Genomic DNA, 21,166 nt, shown 5'->3' with positions numbered 1-21,166 from the left:
AAGTTGGACTCTCTCTATGAAAAGAAAAAAACACGATATACCAAAATGCATGGTGAAAATCGACTTCCAGGTGCAATTGCTACCCAGATACCCTGAGCATGGTCGACAAGTTGGCTTAATCTTCCTTAAGGCTACATAACAAAGTAAATGGAAAAACAAATTCAAGAATAATTTGAGAAGATGAACGTTCTACCTCATAACCTTTAATAACAGGGGACACAAGCATGAAGCAACTAACAATACTATCTCAGACAGTACATTAATGTAAAGGAGGTTACATGAAAACTAGGAACCGCTAACCGCTGAAGTCCAATATAGATGGAAGGTACAAAATCTCCAGTAAACGCATTAGCAAATGCAGGAAAAATCTGAAGCATAAAGTAAGATGGAGTTACAGCCATTCATGAGATTCTCTGCAATTGTACAATTTGCTAGACCATAGAGCTGAATACGGAAACATTGTTTTCTTTGTGTGGCGCAGAGCATAGCGAGTACCAAAATAAGAGGACCTTACTTCCAGGGGCCATTGAGGATCATCGTGCAACCTTGCCACCCAGCAAAGATAAAATGCTCAAATGCATCTCTACCGAGGAATGATAGTGCAACTACTCTGTATTTATGGTCATTTTGCACAGTGCATATGTATTCATCTGGCCCGTCTCCTCTCCCTAGATTTGTCTCTATCATGATCATCTCTCTCCCTACTTCCACTCTTCCTTTCCCTATCACGACGCTTTTCCCTATCACTATCACGGTCTCTGCTGGAAGATTTCCACTGAGGGCTTCCACTTCTGCTCCGACTGCGCTGCCGCTTCCTAGAAGCTTCACGAGCATCGTCTCTTTTCTCTCTCCTCTCCGAAGATGACCTGCCTCCTGTTTTTATGAAAGCAGAAATATGAGACGATTTGAATACAAAAAAAAATATCAATAACATAACATAAGGTAAAATTGTTATTGTTGTAATAAAAGCTGCCTGTCCAGTATCCTGCTCAACCAGATATCCAAGTCTTTTTTACTTTCTTTTTCAATAACCTAGAAATCTCCAAGAACCAGCTAGCACATAGTACAATGCTCAGTGGATATAGGCCCACGCCTCTACCCTTCTCTACTTGAACACCAAACTTAAGTCTCATCAAAGCTCGGGCTCGTGACATGCGCCTAATCCATACAACAAGCTACCACTAAACCTAATTCTTTGGAGCACCAGATACATAATCTTCGCGTAAATATGATGATGACCAACTCTATCCAGCAATAAGTGATTCATCTTATAGATGCCGAGAAAAAAATTTGTTAAAAAGGACATTGCATCTAAAACATAATACTGTGACAGCAAAATCCTCACCTAAGTGCTTAAATGTGTGATATGTTATTCGCCTCGTTACATTACAATTTCTTGTACTAACGTCTAACAGAAACAGTTTAGGAAAAATATAGTCTCCTAAGAAGCAGCTTAGTAACCTATGATCCAGAGAATGTCCTCATAGTGTTGTTTAAAGCAGTAAATATTAATTTTTTGAAATTGAAAGCAGTAAATATTAATATGAGTAATAAAACCAGACTGCTTCAGCTATTCTTTACTATAAAATGAAATATACATCAACAAAGGATCTGAGAACTGATCAAAGCAAAAAAATTCTAGGAAAAAAACATTGTAAACAAAAAAGATAGGATTGAAGTATGATACAGCAGTATAAAGCTAAGATTTGACCTGCACATGCAATTAAATACACTTTACTGCTGTTTATCAGCTTCTTCTCTTGATTATTCAACGAAATGGGAAATCACAGCACTAAATGTTGATCTATTGGATTTAATTTTAAATAAATACACGGACATGTCAAACTATTTAGAGCTTTACCTTTTTTTGATGTATCTTCGCTGAAATTCAATAAACCATATTCAGATTGTAGGCATTGCCGATGGATTTCAACTTTCCTCTCAATTTCATCCGGACTTTTTATTCCTTGTTCTTCAAGAGATTCACGATATTCAATCAATGCAACCTCAAGACGCCTCAGCTTTTGCCTGATAAATTAGTTATGGACCATATCAAAATCCAAACAGGAGAAAAACGGAGGCTAGCAAATTGAAAGCAACAGATCCCACGCATGAGGCATAGAATCCCACAAAAATTTGAAACAGAAAGAGAATCTGCAGTATGGAAATAGGGAAGTATCCTAAGCTCCCAACACTTGGCATATTAACATCCCTAATCCTAAGAATATTATGAAAGTCAACATGCAGAGTCTTTCATTTCGTAAAAGTGCACCCTCGTATCTTTCCACAGGAAAACTACTAAAATCATAATGAAGAAAAAAGACATCCATTTGCTGACCTTGAGAGGGTGGGGAGGTATGAAATTCTTTCTTGTTTTCTGGCAGATCAAACTAGAGTAGTTTCTAACTTTTAAAAAATTATCCTTCAATGATTTGAGATACAAAAGTTAGCAGGTAAATTGTAGTAATTTTCATTAAGTTCCTAATCTCTATGCTTGTAAGCAAATGAAGCTTAATCCGACAACAATTTCACTCCGAAGTCGTTCATGTTGATCCTCCAGAACCCAAGGAAGTATCTTCCTGAACTAGGGAAGTACTGAAAGCTAAATGGATGACAAGACAATAAGTAACACCTATCTTCGGAAATAATCCCACAAGGAATGCTCAACTGCCCATACCTCAACTCTTCGTTCATTCCACTTTCCGGGTATGCTGAATTGCTTGTGTCCGTTGTAAGCTCTGCATCCTTGATCTTGCTAAGCCCATCACCAGCATTCTCACTTCCAGAAGATGAATATGTCAACCCCAGGTCCCTAGAACTTCTCTTTTGTTCATCATCACTTTCATCATCCTCTCTGGCCCATTTAGATGTAGGCAAAATTGTCTCACTTTTGCCCTCACTGGAAAAGTCAATTGAATTATAGTGTGGAGCAGAATTTGTTTGGTGTGAAGATACAGACTCTCTTTGTTTGAGTTGTACGTCATAATCCACTTGACTGTTCCGTTCAGAAGGAGCCATCCTGTCCAACTCAAGGTTGCTATCTTTCCGAGTACTGGGGAACCTAGCAGAACTTGAATGGCTTGCAAATTTCAAATCTTCATCCAGTTCATGACCCCTCTGCTTTTCAGCTTCTTCCAGATAAAGTAACCGAGCAACCATCATTTCCCTACCGCCTACGATAGATAAACCATTGTGCCTGCATCGTCTTTCTAGCTCAGTAAGTGGAAGGCTCAACAGTTCCTTCATCGCAGCTCCTTTGCCAATTGCCAAAGCACCATCTGGGTTAATTTTGCCGCCATCACCTGCATCATCAGAGCTGGTCCTTTGTTCCACGTCAGGTGCATCACCACACAGAGAATGGAAGGGGGTCACACCAGAGTTCCCGGTTCGGAGAAAGGTAGCTCGTAAACCATTGACATAGGCATCCGAAAACAAAAACCAATCAGCCCATACTTGAAGCACTTTCAGAACTCTCTCCTGTAACGTGTAAGGAAAAATTAACCACACATTAAAAAAAGGATACAAAAGATGTAGCGAGTGCAGATCAAATGTAGGTGACAGGCACAGCTTACTTTAAGTGCCTCGGCAGTAATTCGCCCTGTTATACTTCGATATAGATCATTGAAGCTTTCCATTATGTCTGGTAAAGAGGCTTCGAATTTGGTGCGATAAGCAGATGCATTCTTCACAGGAGCACTACTATTATGAAGAATATCAGAGACAAGCATGAGCCTAGAAACTTTTGTTGGTATTGGAGTTTCCTTAAGTGTCAACGACTCTGTCAAAACTTCAACAACCTGCAAATTATAATCAGCAGTGCAACTGTGTTAGAATATGCTCATTAATGAGAACCATCCGAAGTATACATGTAACAGATCATGCCAAATCCTTATTTTAATGCTACAAGACAAAAAGATCAGCCAAAACAAGTGTAAAGGGGCAACAAGAAGCATTATGAACATAGACACAACACAGTGCAAAATCAGCAGTTTTGCCTCTGAAAGGTTAAATATGAAAGAAGAGCTTCATACACAAGTGAGCTATTCGACTGCTGCATGAAACCAGCTTAAAGTTACCTCTCCAGCAGCATCAGCGTTGTCCAAAGAAAAACCCATTGCTGCTTTTATTTGACTTCTTTCTAGTGTCAATGAACGGAGCATATCCTCAAATTCATCCCTCTGAGCATCAGTCAATGTCCGTTCAACCTCCACTCGCTGAACAAGGTATAGTAGAAACATCAATCACAAAGAAACTTTTATTCAAGTTTCAAAGTCAAAATCCAAACTCTTAAATGCCTTGGAACAGAAAGCTAATCAAAAGGGCATACCCTGCTTCTTCCAGCAGCATATGTGCTCCCAGCTTCTTTTTCATGATCAGCTCCTTTCGGTGTTGGTAGAGAGGGTGGTATCCACCTGCATATGTGAATTTGTTATATTTGAAGAAAGAGCACAATATTCAAGGAGAACTTCTAAAAAGGCTGCAGGACTTCATCAAAGCCTTGCAGAACTCAGCAGCCTTCGCAAAAATTGAATGATAAATTCTATTTTGATGATTTCATTCTTTCACAGCAAGCATATCCTCAGGGAAATATCGGTAGAAGCTTCCTAAGAAACTGACTTAAAAAGTGTTGCATTCAGGATGAATGACATGCACATGCATCAAATATCTGATACTTCAGCAAGAGGAAAGGTAAATATGGAATGTGTAATGAAAGATGATATAAGTTGGAACAATGCATTACCTCCCACTACCAGTTATCATGATGAAAGGGACTGTCCTCCATCGTTGAAGAGTATCTCCCTGTTTTTTTTTAAATAAGGAAAGAAATTTTTATTAGTGAGGAAAGAAAAGCATGAGAGGACAAAATGTCCAAATTCCTGCAAAGGGTATCAAATGAAGTATTTCACTTATTGATTATATCACAAGTACAATTAGTCATATTGCTTTGCATAACATGGAAAGAGAAACAATAATTGACAAGAACAAAATTCTCGTCAGTTACAATTGCATGAAACTATTGGCATTTGCCATTGAAGCATTGTTTGAAGTATCCACGCGGATTGTAGAAGTGGTCGATGGGGTTATGTCACGAGTACTATTAACTCCATTTAACAGGAAGAAAATAATTGCAGTAACATTCATCCAGACTTTACAGCAGCAGCAAATTACCTGAGCAAAAGAATAGAGCCTCCAAACGTAGTAAGTATGCTCCTTCGAGCCAAGCTCAAACAAGAAACTGAAGAGAGGATTTCCACGGCCTCGCTCCATTATGGCTTGTTCAAAAGCACAACCTCCGTCGAGAACACACAGAGCCATTGTATCAATAACATGGCGAAGATGATCATCCTCTGGTGGAATAACCATAATATCAGGTACATTTGGAGTGAGAACCTGCAGAACCAAAAAAAGCATCAGATGAAATAGGAAAACGGTGCTTAATAATCATCTTCATTATAGATTGAAGATACTCAAGAATGGTACATGTTTACAAAAGGACGCATCAGAAGACAGGCCGATTGTTATATCAGTCAAGTTTTTCTAGCTAACTTAAGGCCCTACAACTTATCAGAATATCTATTTTTTTGAAACTGAACTTATCAGAATATCTATTGAAAATATTATCAGGATTAGTTATCCCGGGATAAACAATGAAAATGACTAAAACACTCCTCTCAAACCCTTTCTACTAAATAAGGTAGATTGTATTTTTGTAAACAAGCAACTTCTTAGAAATTATGCAATCCATGTTAATACAACAAACCAAAAGATAACTAATCATGGCACTAATCTCAGTATAACTAATCTTAGCATAACATGTCTTCAAACCAAACGACCCCTATATGAATACATATATGATATAACCTGTTTGGATTGGCTTAATTCTAAGCCAATCCAAACAGGCTCTTAGTCACAGAGAAAGAGGAATTTCAATATTGAGATTTTTTTCTTTTAAGATGTTTCTTAATAGAGTGCAAATACAGTATAACTTAACATAAATTATACAAAAATCTCAATAGTTTTAAAAGACTAAAAATTTTTAAGTAACAGGAGAAAAAGATATATAAGTAAGATGCTAGTAGCAAAATAGATTAAAAGCTGAAACTTAATTTATTCGAATTGAAGGATAAGAAGAATTCTTTAAATATTTGATATTATAAAAATGTTATACTTTATAAATTCTAATAAGATATTTTAAAACCACACGAAGCGCGGGGATACTACATAGTATTAAATAGTTGATAAATATTTTTTTCGGCAGGAGGAGGGCAAATCTGTATCATTTCAAATAGGTTAAGGGGATTTTTTACTCATTAAGTGGAAGGAGGGGTTTTTTGACCCAATAGGTTAAAAGGAGGGCAAATTTGATCCAATAGGTGCAAGGCCGCATTTTTGAACCATATCTACTATGTTAAGGGCATTTTTCCATTCGTACAATAAAAGGTCAATCATACTAACTTCATTTTTTTTAATGAAGGTATTTCATTAAAAAGCATCGAGCAAGAATTACAGAATAGACAAAACGGCTCACAGAGGGCCTAAGCAAAAGTTGTTAGCTCCTTTACAATCTTCAATCTAGTACTAGAGACTAGAGTTAACAAAGTCAAGATATTGTTCAGTGCTAAATACAGGGGTTAAATTAACCCAACTGAATAGCATAGGTAAACATTTAGCTTTGAGAGAGTGGTTTGGAGTTGAGATCCCATCAGAGCACATACGGTTCCTTTCAGTCCATAAACACCAAAAAATAACTCCAGGGATCATCCCTTCACCTCTTGTAGGCCACTCATATGGAATGCGAAGAAATTTCTCAATCTCCTGCTATTGCAGTCCTGTAAACTTTTCTTATAAGCATGTGATTTCCTGGCTCTCTCATCGCAGATGGTCAAACACTATAGCATCCCTGTTAGTTACCACTCTTAAGTAAATGTTTCCTCTGGAGTGGCTCCAGCACGCCACTTGTCTTCCCAAAACCGAATACCCTTGCTATTACCAATCGTGAATCCTAGACTGTAAAAAATTGTTCTTCCACAAACTAACTTCATTATAGTTTGTCACATCTCCAAAGGACCATCAATTCTCTAAGAATCCATATTTAACAGTTATCAAGTTTCTGATCAATACATTCTTCCTAGGAAAATCTCCATGACTGCTTTTCAAACAATTTCATATTGAACATTGATAATCTTTGTATCCCTCTTCCCCCGATTTTGTGTCCATTAATTGCATCCAATTTTCGAAATGATACTCTTTCACTCCCCCCCCCCCCCCACCCCTTTTCTTCCCATGGTAAGTCCCTCATAATTTTTTCTAGTCTACCTAATGATAACATGAACATTAGCAACAAAAAAAAGGCCAACAAATTATCTACAGATTCTTGGAATTTAGATCGTTCAGCACTGATGAGTTTTTTGCCGCATAAATTGTTTAAATGAGTTAAAAACAAGCCTCAAAATGCATACTGAGAATTTGTTAACTAAAAGAAGTAAATTCAGACTTGGTACAAATAAAATTCATGTGTTCACCTAAAAATCAAAATGATGAGCATAAATTGGCAGATTGGTCAAAAACTCAAAATCCTTCCTACTCATAGCACCCTAGAACAGAATTGTTCACAGCTAAACACAACTTCTTTATAAAATTGCACTTATTTTGTACACTCTCCTCCATGTTTCTTGCCAAACAGGAAATACAGATCAGTCCTCTTTGAGGTAATAAAAGTCCGGGTTTCCTCTTCAGACAGTCTCCTTTTTTATTCAAAGAACAACATACAAAGTAAAATTCCTATTTTATAGATAAAGTATAAGGCAAAAATTATAATTTAAAACGAAGATGACAGAACCCTCTCAAATCTACTCCAATAGACCTAAACTCTGAACATTTTGCTTCACTATCATGATATCTTTCAATAACACGGTAAAGAAGAGCTATAGAGATCTGATAATTATCCCAACAAAGAAAGAATGAACAAGGAAATATAGAAAGATCAACTAATCATCATACCAACTCAGAATTCTGGCCTGAAACAGTAGTAACTGGAGGACCTGATGGACCCGATAAGATAACAGTTGCACCCTGAAAACCAAGAAGATAGACCTCTTGAATAAGTACATGAGCATAAGCTGATATCATAAAGAGAAACCGGGAGGTGACAATAGAAAGCATCTCAAGCATGCTGAAATACAGCTTTAACAGAAGCTATTACATGGGAAACATTTTTTTGATGAAGACTATTACATGGGAAACATTTCCAAGGAAAAGGGTGAGATACACCACTACAGGATGTCTATACATATCATATCAACAAATAAACATGCAAGACACAACTTATTCCAACATGAACACATGCTTCATCCCATTGTCTTTGTTTTTAACATGTATTCAACTGATCGTACAATATTTTAACATACATAACTCATCAAACCATTCACTCTATCACTTATTGATTATTAATACACAAACTCCTCGACTCAACCATTTATCAAATTCTTAACATGTATATAACAGAGCATTGTACTCAAAAAATAATAGACAAACCTCCTTACTCCTGATAGCCATATGTCCTGGAGGAGGAGCAGGGAGTGCTTGAGAAGGCAGAGAGACAGATTTACCCCACCCAATCTTCAACTCATATTCATAAACAATAACTCCTGGATAATATTAACATGGTTTAGATATCAAAAATACATTCTTGCAAAAGATACAGAATATTAAGCAATAGAGCGAGTACACACGGAATAAGTACACATGCTAGCATCCCCATGCTCACGACTAATTAATTTCCAACTTCATGCCATAATTTACATAGGCCATGGAAAAGACACTTATGGAATGAGTACATAGCTGAAACTAGAGGAGGCACCACGTAAGAAGCAAAGTTATTGAAGGCTCAGTTGAGGCGCTTATGCCTGAAGCTCAGTAAAAGGCAGGTTACGTGCTTTGCCACACTTAGGTGGTGTTTTAGTCTCAATCCTCACATGCTAAGACATACACCTCATCACTATGACTTTGCCTTAAACAGGACAGCACTTAGTTATAAATATAGCTGGTAAACTATTTTATTAACTGTTCAAAAAGGTTCTGAACGAATATTTAGTGATCAGCAATTAGATATTATAAATTTAGTACAAGAAAGATAACCATATAAGTTATACTACATTTTTTCCTTCTAAATCAGATATATAAAATGGTTTTTAAACTTTGGACATGATTTTTACTTCATATATTTTGCTTAATTATAGTTTTTTCAATTCTTTAGTCCAAATAATCATTGTTCGTGTTTGTAGATCTTTTTCCTTATATTACATATATATTTATAGTTCTCTCTTCACAAGCGCTTTTTCATTAAAGTCGATACTTCACTTGTGCTTTGCACCTAAAATCCCAACAAACTTTAGCGCTTAGCTTTTTTAATATATATAATAGTGGTGTCTGGGTCAGCTTGCGCGCACCTCAACTTCTGCGGTTCTCTTTTGACTACTTCGTGAAGAAGACTATCGACAAAACAAAGAATGTAAAATCACTGATCAAAACCTTGTTCCTTGTGCATATCCTTCTATTACCAAATGTATATCTAAACAAATAAGGAATCAGAATAGACCCAGAACAAGGAGAGGAAATCCAAGAAAAAGACAAGGATGGAGACAGTCAACTGGAACAAATAAGATCAGCAACATTTGTTTGCATGTTTTGATACAGAATATAACAGCCTTGGCTACAGAATTTTCCTCCTTTCTTCTGCTTCATACATTTATGCATTGTAGACTCCACATGTATGCTTTTCTTTTTCTTTACAGTTCGAAATTTGAATGGGTCTTCTCCACTTAAATACCAGTCTTTCTTTTGCGGCAGGGTTCGAACCCGCGACATGAGTCTACTGTACACATCACACGTTGCGCTCTTACCACTAGAACAAAGCCTTGGGGGCAACTCCGCGTGTATGTTTTTTAACAGACATATATCCTATTTAACTACTTACTGTCATCTTGAGGCTACTGACCACTTGTCATTGAGGATCCTATAACTCTGTACTTTAAAAAAAACATACATAATGTCAACTTGGTCAATCACTAAGAACCTAATGAACAATTCCTAAGCGTCTGAGGGGAAGGAAAAAAAAAAAAAGGGGGGGGGGGGGGGGGGGTCAATAGAAGTGCTCTACAAAGAGGAGCAAGACAATCACACTCATCAGACAAAAAAGAACAGATCAAGAAATAAATTTACATTCAAATCAAGAAGATGAAGCTAACCTTCCATCTCATCCTTTGCAGCCTGAGCATCAGCTCTATTCATGAAAGCTACAAAACCACAATTCCTCTGTCGCCTTCTTTCCTCTTCAGTCCTTGGCCACATTATTTTTACACTTGCAATGGGGCCAAATCTCCCAAATGTGCGCAAAAGAAAATTCTCATCAACCTGCAAGTAAATAAAATAAATAGGTATCACACAAAAGAAACACCTAAAGCAAAAAAACAATGATCTCAAAATTAAGAACAAGAACCTTACCTGAGGTGATAGATTTCCTACGTAGAGATTTGTCGTTTGTGGGTCTCCATCATCAAATGATCCAGGCCTTCCACTAGGATCAAAGTCATCGGGCAGTTCATCAAACCGACTAGATGGCTGAGGAAAGAGTAAGGTTAAAGGATATACAAATATCATCATTATGACACAACAAGATGCCATATCAAACCTCCATTTGGTTAGGCATAACATATTTTAAATCACTATTTTTCCAAGTAAATTGACAAATGATCATTTCCTAAAACATTTTCATGTGTAGACCAGAATTAGACATTTGAGCCATGTTCTGATAGTAGAGGGCTGGGATAGGCCTTTGGGCTGTTTAGTGATCCAATGAGTAGCAGAGCAAGGAGTCTTATATTTTTGTGGATGAAAATGATACAGTTAAAGAAAGGATCATCAAAGATGTAATTGTCTTCCTCCATATAACATATCCATAAAGGAAAATCATCTTTGGATGCACACAGGGTAACATAAAAGAAATTCATCTTAAGATGGCCAAATGCCTGAATGCATGAAAAGATCATTTTATGTTTCAGATCCCAGATGTTAAGAAAGGGAAATGAATCATAGATGCAAATAGTATGACAAATTGTGATAATGTGATAATGTGATAATATCATAGATTCATAATTGTTGAAATTTTGCTCTATTTCAGAGAAAACTGATCGTGCTCACTCATAGCACATCAGCAATTACAACAAGATGTGTACATGTAACATATCTTGTGTACCTACTCTAGAAGTGGTAAAGCAATCTTCTAAGTAATGTATTTAACTTCTCCAGTTCCCACAAAAGATTCAGATCCAAACATCGAGAGAACATGATGTAACTAACTGTCTACAACTTTTTTAATGCACCCAACACTCCTTAAGTTTTAACGCATTCATTCTAAATAGAAGCTATTACAACATACGTTATCATGACTTTTGTCAAATCTTCTCGGATCTGATTCATGAATTCAAGAATAGAAAACAGAAGATTAAAACAAATAATCGGAACATTTTTTCTTTGCAGATCGTAAATCCACTTACAGCAGAATTTTCAGTATGACGATCACGCCACTGTTCACGGTCTTGGTTACGCCTTTCCCTCATTTCTTGCTCATGTTTCAGTTCCTCCATGAAATTATCAATGTTCCTAGCCTTGCCCTTCTCTTTTTCTCTCGGCTTGTCCTCCTTCTGCTAGAAGTAACCAACATATTTAGAAATCAACTAGTTACAAGTTTACAACTCTTGCACCAAAGAGAATTCAAACACCCACTAACCTTCTTTTCATGATCTCTTCCCTTAGTTGCCATAGGAGGTGGTAAGAAAGAAGGCACATACCTGCAGTTCACAAGATACATTCCAGAATCTTTGCTACCAATAATCTTATCCTTGAACAGTGACAGGACCAATAATTTAAAAGGGGAAGAAGGTAAGAGATAAAGGATTAAGGAGACGTGATATTACAAGTAAACCGTAAGTAGCACCACATGATTACCACCCATGAGTAAGTACTATTTGTCTATACAGAGCAGCAATAAAGACGAGTTAACCATTAACAACACATTAATTTGCACCAATATAACCCCAATTAAAGAAGAAAGAAGCCAGTGATCAGCACATTTAATAACAAGCAAAACCTCTTTTAATCAATTCACTGTGTTTCTTCTTATGGGCATAGAAAATTTATTGTTTTTTAACCTATTCTCAGATGTAGGGATATATTATCTTCCCTCACTACACAATTTTTTAAAAAATTGTTCACTGAGTATTTAGGTAGATAGCAAAACCTACCGCAGGATCCGATGGGAACAATAAGGACAACATGGAAATACCTCCAACTTTAGTAGTTAGTTAGCCTTCTCAGAAGAAATACACAGTGAATGCTATACTACACTAAGTGGCCATTTTGTAGCCAGACAAGGGACCAAATCATAGCGAAATGAACTCAAAATGGGACTAGATTTCATATGCTAATTTGCTCATTTTGATACTAGTTTGAGTGTAAAAGGACATCAATCCAAGGTTACAGAACCATGGGATAAAGTCTTAAAAGACCATAATGCATTTCTGTGAAAGTAGAAATATGCGCAACCAGGTGGCAGCCTAGTGGTCAGTAAAGTTGGTGTTGATGATGATGAAATGGAAGAAGGTGAAGCTGTTGATTTATCGCTTTCTGCAAAGACAGTCTCTTCAAGTTGTGGATCAACCGGCAGGAAAGATCCTTTAGATTGTTACTTACTGCAGAACCCTAGATATGGGGCACGGAAAAGCGCTAATAGAAATTTGCATGATGTTGCCATGGATATTTTGAAGGATCGTGCAGTAGCGGCTTTTCCACGGTGGGTGTACAATGCAGGGCTCCCCCTTAATTGTGTCAATTATACAGGCTCCCCCTTAATTGTGTCAATTATACAGACACTTTTGGAGCCTTCATTGAGGCCTTAGACCAATTTGATCTACGAATGAATCCCCCCACTTCTCATGAAGTTAGAGGTCCTTATCTAACTAAAGATTAAAGAAGTGGAAAAAGACAAAACAATTGTGGAGAAGGCATCGGGTAGAATGGAACAAGTTTGGATGTTCTATTATGACAGGTAAGTGGACGGCAAAAGCTGGAAAAATGATTTTCAATGTGCTGGTGAATTATCCAAAAGGAAGCTTATTTCTTGAATCCATTGATATGAGTGACTCGTCCACTGATTCCACCAAAACGTTCTCTTTGTTTCAGAACACTATAGAGAAGGTCAGAGAAAAGAAAGTTGTTCAAGTTGTTACAAACAACACACATGAAAATGTTAAAGCAGGTGATATGTTGAAGAGAATGTTCTCGTTCATATATCAGACTCCATGTGCAGCTCATGGTATATATTTGATGTTCGGGAATATTTTCAAAAAAAAAGAAAACCTTCTCTACAGGGTACATTTTTACATTGCTCAAAGGCCTTTGTTATTAAATATGAGGATATCCACAAAACAAAAGAACTTGGTGAAACCAGGCAAGACTATATTTGTTGTTGTTTTCTTGACCTTTGCATAGTATGCACATGCAAAAGGACAATTTGAGAAGCTTGTTCATTTAAGAAGAAGAATAAGTTAGCAAAAAAAGTTATGGGGAAAGAAGTTGCACGCATAACTATTTCTTATTGGAGTAATGCTTTTTATACTCTTAAAATTGGTGGTCCCTTGATTAAAATACTTTGTTTGGTGGATGGAGAGCAAAAACCACCAATGGGCTATCTTTATAAAGCTACAGATAGGGCAAGGAGGCTACTCAAGCGTCACTTCTTGACAAGCAAAAATATGTAAAGGTATTTGAGATCATTGATAAAAGGTGATTGGATCAACTTCATAAACCTTTGCATGCAGCTGTGAATATTTGAGCCCATCGCTATCATTTTTTATTTATTTATTTTTTTTATTTTTATGACAAGGGAAACCCGCAGCCTCTACCCTTTGGGTGAGCACAGGGTAAAACCCGCTCCTATGCAATAGCTCGCAAACCACACAGGAGAGGTAACCCGCACTAAGCAAGCCCGGTGCGACGAGCTCGACCTAGAAGGCAAACCCCTAGCTTTCGTTGGCAAGGGATTTCAAATTTGAGACCTCCAACATGGAAGTCCCAAGCCCAAACCACTGGGCCACCCCGAAGTCTTGAGCCCATCACTATTATGATAACTATAAGAAGGATTTACACGAAAAAAAGTGTGGAAGGGATTCCATGGTTGTGTTGGTAAGTGGGTCACCGATAAAGATGTGCAAGATACAATAGCGCATAAGATTAGTACTTACAAGCTAAGTTGCACGGACTCTAGAGTTACAAAAGCTCTCCATCAAAGTTCTAAGTCTAACTTTTAGTTCATCTGGATGTGAGGAGAACTGGAGCATGTTTAAACAGGTAAGAACTAAGAAGAAAGATTTAGTATATTAGGATAATTAAATTATCTCCACAACTTATCTGCAGATTCATACCAAGAAGAGGAATACACTAACCCTAAAGTACCTTAACAAGCTAGTGTTCATAAAATACAATAGAACATTGAGTCGTCATTATAACACTTGTAATGTAATTAATCCAATTCTTTTGGACAGTATTGATGATGCTAATGAATGGTTAACACGAGTCCCTCAAAATCATAAAGATGAAGCAATTTTTTAGGGAGATTCTAATTTCACTTAGGGTGTTGTTGTACTTGTGGAGGCAAGTGGAGTTGGGGAGAACCATTATGGTTTAAGGGGGAATAACTCAAGCTTAGATAAGAGAAGAAAATAACTAGCTACAAGTTTATCCCTAGTAGATGAAGTTGAAAGTGATGATGGAGTTGAAGAAGATGATGATCAATATAATGATAATAGAATAATACAATATTTTGACAACCTTGTAGAAATAGAAGAATCAGAATTAGATGTTGACCCATTAATAGCTTTGATTTTGTTTGTCCTATGGTCTGTGGAGGATTTGGTCATATCTACTTTTTAGTTTTAAATTTGAACTTTTGTTTGTAAATATAGTCTCTATTTATTTTGGTCGTTTTTCTTTTAATTGTGTTTCACTTCAATGAAGCAAAGGCATTGATCTTTTTCTCGATTCACACTCTTCAAAACACTGGGGAGATAGAGGGTCACCTTACCTTAGAGCCCTGAGAAAACTCTAACAGACGTCTCATTTATCAAGATAAGAGAATCTTACTGTTGATATACAAAATTTTATCCACTTTCTCCATTTATATTTGAAACCCATGTTTTCTAATAGTCCATCAGGAAATCCCAATTAACATGATTATAGACTTTCTGTCTGTCTAACTTAAATAAACCTTGATCCTCTTTGTCTTCTTCTAGATCCAAAGCCTCATTCGCTATTAGTAGTACATCTTTTATTTGACTTTCTTTGAAGAAAGTCATCTTGTTCATATCCACCAGCTTCCTAATTACTTGTTTTAGTCTTGACGCCAACAACTTTCCTATAACTTTGTAAATGCTCCTAATTAGACTAATTGGCCTAATCTTTCAACTCTTTCACACTGAACTATTTGTCAATCAATGCACTATAAGTGGAATTTACACACTTAACAAAATATTCACGCTCGTGAAAGAGATCTCGAGCTATCATTACTACTTCCTTGATCATCGTCCAGCCTAATGCCTTATCTCCCGCAGGTGCCCTTATTGCTTCCACTATTACTCTCTTCAAAAGCTCTTTGGAGTAATTCGCTTTCCTCTCAATCTAGACATGGACATGCAATTCCTCATCCCCCAATTTGGTCTCCGATATTGGGTTTCAAAGTATAAAGACTTGTAGAATTATTTCATGTAATCATCATTCGGCTCTTCTTCTTTTTTTTTGATAACCGAGAAATCCGTCTGTGAACCGCCGCCCTTTGGACCAATCACAGCCTTCTAAACTCGGTGGATAATGGGTCCGCCCCTCTACCCTTCTCCACTTAAATATTGGACTTCGCTTTGCATGGTGTGGGGCTTGAACCTGCGACCTAAGTCACAAATCCTCCACCTTTTGCCACTCGAGCTAGGCCTTGGGGGTAACAACATCATTTTAAGATAGCATTGGAGATGTTATTGTTTCTTTTTATTAAAAAAAACTAGTAATATTGTATTCCTCCACATTAAGGTATGTTGGAGATCTCCAAAAAGGTAGTAACAAGCTGAATTAAGTCTATATCAAGAAAAAACAGTTACACATTTATTTATTTTTGAAACTGGCAACTTAAACAAACCAGTTACACTAAGACCCGCAAAAGCACGTATACCTTCCTCAATTGACAAAATGTTTTTATACTGACACTTGAACAATAGGGTTGTTATGCTTAATACTAAACTTGTTGAAGAGATGAAATACAACAAAGGTATCTATTTGTATCGGAGGTTGAATAGTTCTAAAAGAAAAAATAGAAAGATGATCATCAAAATTTTGTTGAAATTATTCGTATGGAAATTTCCAGTGTGATCAAACTCCTAATGCAGTATTTCAAGGAAAATTTAGTGACCCCAATCTATAATTGACTTTTTCATAAGATATTGCCCTATAGCAGATAATGGAGGCACCAAGCTCCCTCTCCATATACACATAGTACCAACATAATTATCATTTGAAGGTAAGTCAAAGGAAGACTGAAATCAAATATCTAAAGAGACTAACTGACACAAAACAACCTGGAAACATATAAAAGCCTAATAAGAACAGTGATGATCATCATGAGAAACTTGGTATTCAGTATCCTAAATTACAGTAACATTGCAACATGGTCAATCAAAAGCATTAGTTTACCTACTTCCCTTCTTTAAACCTGACCCCTCATCTTTAGAATTTCCACCTGCCATCCTCGAATGAATAGAAAAGGTCCATATGTTTAATAATTTGTTCATGTAATAAAAAAAAGTCATATTTTATTTGTAAGAATTAATAAAACAAGAATCACAAATATCAAACATATATAGATTCTTGCAACGAACGGACCTTGAGAATCCATCTTCAATTTATCATTTGGATTGATGGTTCCCCCTCTAACAAATGCCTTGGAACCTGGTGTATTGTCCGCTTGGAACGATTCCACAAACTCTTGATACAGACGAGCTGTTTCATCCTCTGCCCTCTGCCAGCCAATACAAGACATACATAGTGAGCTAAATGGGAAATCGCCCATTTCCACATAAAACTAAAATTGCTAAAGCTCATACCTTTTTCTTTGCCTCTTCCTCTTCTCTATGCTTCTGGAAAGGGGTCTTCTTCCGAGCACTCATCTTCTCACCAGATACTACTTCAATTGGAAAGCAGAAATTTGGGTTTCGGTTCAGAAAAACATCAAGAAGAAAGTATTATTCCAACAATTAACTTGAACGGCACTCCTTTTGTTCTTCCAGAGTTTTTCTTTGATGAGATTTGTTCTTCCAAAGTTTCTACTAGCCACAAGGGTTCTTCACCAGAAGAACGGCTCAACCCTAGTGGCTTTAGGCCCCAAAAAAAAAAAAAAGTCCTCAAAATGATTTTTGTTTTTGCTTTTTTGGTTTTTTTTATGATGATTGGATCGGATTTCGCCCACCTTGATTAATTCTACGGAACATATGTCATCTTTCATCCGTAAATGTTTTATGCATGTATTTTCAAAAATTTAATATTTTAATAAAATACGATTGATGTGATTATAATTAAAAGTCATAGTAAATTAAATTGTATTTATTTTTTACAACTTAATTTGTATAATTTGCTTCAATTTAAATTATTCTTGTTTTAGCATTAGTTTTGTAAGACTGTCTTCGATTTTTTAGTGTCTTCTTAAACATTCAAGCTCGAATCAATTAGATCTATTTAATAAAGATTTTAATTTGTAACTTTGAATGTCTTCTAAAACATAGTTATCATTATTATATTGATGATTTAAACTTATTTTTATAATTAAAAGTGTTATAATATATTATACAAGTAAAAAATAAGATTTTATTTAGCATAATCAATCAGGTGAAGTCTTAAGAATATATCTTAACACCCTAAATTTGTTAAGTTTTATTCGGTGTACACTTAAACTTTGCATTGACCTAATTATCTCATTCAATTTGATAATTTGATAGTCAAACCTCATCTATCTCCAATGGCTCATGGATGTGCAACACATGCATCGTCATATGATTTGATTTTATTTTATTTTGGTTGAAAAGGGTTTCTTCATATAAAAAACTAAGTAGTTGTTACATAGAAAGTGCTTGCACCATCTGCTACTTGGCGATCAAGGATATTAGCATCTAGGTTAGCTAGGTGATGATTTGGGATCGTTCTCTCTCCATCAGGGGCCATACTAATGGCTATTGGAATTCAAAATACTTAGATTACCATTGTTGCTAGATTAGTACAACTTGATAAACAATTATATATTCTCCAAGGGAGTCATGTCACATAACTGCTTTTTACCATGGTAGAGGTTTCATAAAACGTCAATTCATTTGTAGTGGCTCTTTTGGGACCTCCAGTTGCTAATATGTGAGCCACATTATTCCCTTCACGATAGTTATGTCGAATTCGGGGATTCCCTAGTCTCATCAAAGCAGACATGCATTCATTAACAATATTAATAAATAAGGGCGGGGGAGAGTCAAACATTTAATCACCTGAGTCGCATCCGTTTTAGTCTTAAGGTTGTGCTTAATTGCCAGTAACAGGCCTTGGTGGAGAGCTTGCAACTCCATATGGGTGTGGTTTATACCCATACTGCACTTATAAAAATCATCAATTCAAGTGTTTTTGTTGTTTCTGAAAACGCCACATATACTATTATAAATTGATTTGGGCATAAAAGCTCCATCAAGATTGAATTTGATGTCATCATCATTAGGTGGGTACCATTTAATCATGATATTGAGTACTACTATTGTTTATTTTTTTAGACTCAATTGAGTACATAAATTCGAAAACTCTGGATATCATATTAGGGATGTGGATAGGTCTAGAGAAATTATTGAAAAAATTTCGATTACAGCTAAAGCAGATATATCAAAAGGCGAAATGATAGAAGATTCCCAAGCGAGAAGGGGATTTTCCAAGATAGGGTTCCTATCTTTGAGTCGGGTATGCCGAAGAGGACCTGGGGAAGGAGAGTCGATATTGAGTGATGACCAAAAGGTTAAAGCAACGGGGCAATTGAGAAAACCATGCTTGACAATTTCTTCCTCCTGGCCACAACTTTTACAAGTATTTGAAGGGGCAATATTAATTCGATGAAGGAGAGAGTAAGTCGGCAGGCGGTTGTGATGCCATTTTCAAAGGAAATTTTTTATTTTCCCAAGTGTATGGGTTTTTCAAATCCAATTGCACTCTTTCAGGGTCTCGTGGTGTGGAAGGATAATTTTATAAGCCGAGGAAGTGGAGAAAGTACCATTGGTATTAAGAGCATGGGAGGGGAAATCAGAGTTATTAAGGCCATTGGTGCGAACAACTGACATAATACTATCAGTAATATCATCGAGGAGCACAACTGAAGTATCGTCGAGAATTCAAGTATAATTGGTAAAAATATCACTAACCTTCTTGGTAAGGTCGGTCTTATTGATGGGATCATAAATTAAGGATCTAAGATTATTATTAAGGGGAATCCAATTAAAATCCCACATGTTAATACTTTGACCATTAACCAGGTTCCAGAAAAATACCTTACTTGTAGATGTCTCAGCCCTCTTTCACATTTTTCCAGATAAAAGAGCAATTTGATAAGTTGGTGCAAGAACCATATTTTTGGAGTAAACAGTTTGCCCATATATGGTTTCAATTAGAAAATAGTCTCAAAGCAAGGCTGGTAAGGGAGATTGCTCTTTGCAACAACTCTCCTAATACCAAGCCCACCTTTCGACTTAGAATTGGTAACTTGACCCCAATTAACAAGGTGCATTATCTTTTTCGTAATGATAGTACCCTAGAGAGAAACTTGTTGAATTTTATCAATAGTTTTGAAGTTTTTTTAAAGAGGCTAAAGTATTGCATAATGTAACTAGGAACGGTGTTCAAAGTGGCTTGGATAAGGACTAAGCACCCAGCCGGATTAAGAAAGTTCGTTTTTCAGTTGGCAAGCTTGGAATACATACTGTCTAAGATGCGCAAATAAATATAATTGATATAGATCCTTGACAATAAAATTTTGCTACAAATCATAATTATTGAATCAATAGTTGTGCTTGGTTAATTGCTAATAAACTATAGCAGTTTATGAAATTTTCCCTAAGAAAATGCGTAGAAATTTTTTGCTTCCCCAATATTGGATATAAATTAATTAATTTTGCTAATGAAGTAGGAATTTGAGACATTTCAAAAATACTGAAAGAATATATCTATTCAATTAGTCATAAGTTTTTCTCATAAATAAAAATTATACGTGTTATTCAATTATTCATAAATTATGACAAACAAACAAGAATTTGTACTGAATTCTACTTATCATGTTAAATCGATCATAAATTATGGAATATTAACAAAAATGTATGTATCATATTATACAATAACTATTCACATTTTTCCCTCCGCTATATGAATAGTCATTCTTACTATTAACAAAATTAATATTCTACACCTTGTTAACTAACTATGTGTTATATTACTTTCGAAAAAAATATAATTGAGTACGATCCTGATCATATTAATCCATTGTAACTTTCAATTCAAAATATAGATATATACTCAAAAGTGGGACTATTAAGAAATAATATAAAGTATATTCTCTTATTATAACTTGGACTTGAGGTTTAAGCAGACAATTGTTGATGTACCTGCTTCAACAAGAATATTTATAATAAAAAATATATATTGTCTTACTTTAATTTAATTAATGCACATTTTAAAAAAAATGACAGGACTCACTTTAATTAAGCCCTTTAGTTTTAAATTTATTTTTCTTTAGTTATAGTTTATTTACTTTGAATGTGCCATTGATATTTGTAAAAAAATTGTAATTGTATTGAGCAAAAAATCGTTGTTCGATTAAGAAAAATACTTAAGTTATGAACATCGCAATGACCCCTCTCACATTAGGTTTTCGAGGAAAAAGATATGATCAACTGCCATATAAATATATATAATTTAGGGTAACTTATAAAAATCTCACTAGTTTAAGAGCTAATTACTTATATTCACACTAGTTTACAATTTTACCAATTCTGATACATGT

General features: G+C 35.8%; 1 protein-coding gene across 1 annotated transcript; it reads right to left on the bottom strand.

Annotated features, from left to right (window-relative positions):
• Window positions 1–335: 335 nt before the first annotated feature.
• On the bottom strand, window positions 336–17,482 carry LOC125813321 (protein RRC1-like). Its single transcript, XM_049492816.1, is given in 17 exon segments — window positions 336–873; window positions 1,862–2,028; window positions 2,678–3,567; window positions 3,570–3,797; window positions 4,077–4,214; window positions 4,328–4,412; window positions 4,742–4,800; window positions 5,170–5,391; window positions 8,002–8,073; window positions 8,536–8,648; window positions 10,248–10,413; window positions 10,504–10,620; window positions 11,556–11,705; window positions 11,789–11,849; window positions 16,792–16,837; window positions 16,981–17,116; window positions 17,202–17,482. Coding segments are annotated over 17 exon segments (2,940 nt in total). The 5' UTR covers window positions 17,265–17,482; the 3' UTR covers window positions 336–646.
• Window positions 17,483–21,166: the final 3,684 nt, after the last annotated feature.

Source organism: Solanum verrucosum, unplaced genomic scaffold, assembly GCF_900185275.1.
Source record: "Solanum verrucosum unplaced genomic scaffold, falcon-dt-bn FXZP01000189.1, whole genome shotgun sequence".
Taxonomy (NCBI): domain Eukaryota; kingdom Viridiplantae; phylum Streptophyta; class Magnoliopsida; order Solanales; family Solanaceae; genus Solanum; species Solanum verrucosum.
The sequence above is the reverse complement of the archived record's forward strand: the minus strand, read 5'-3'. Positions and strand labels throughout refer to the sequence as shown.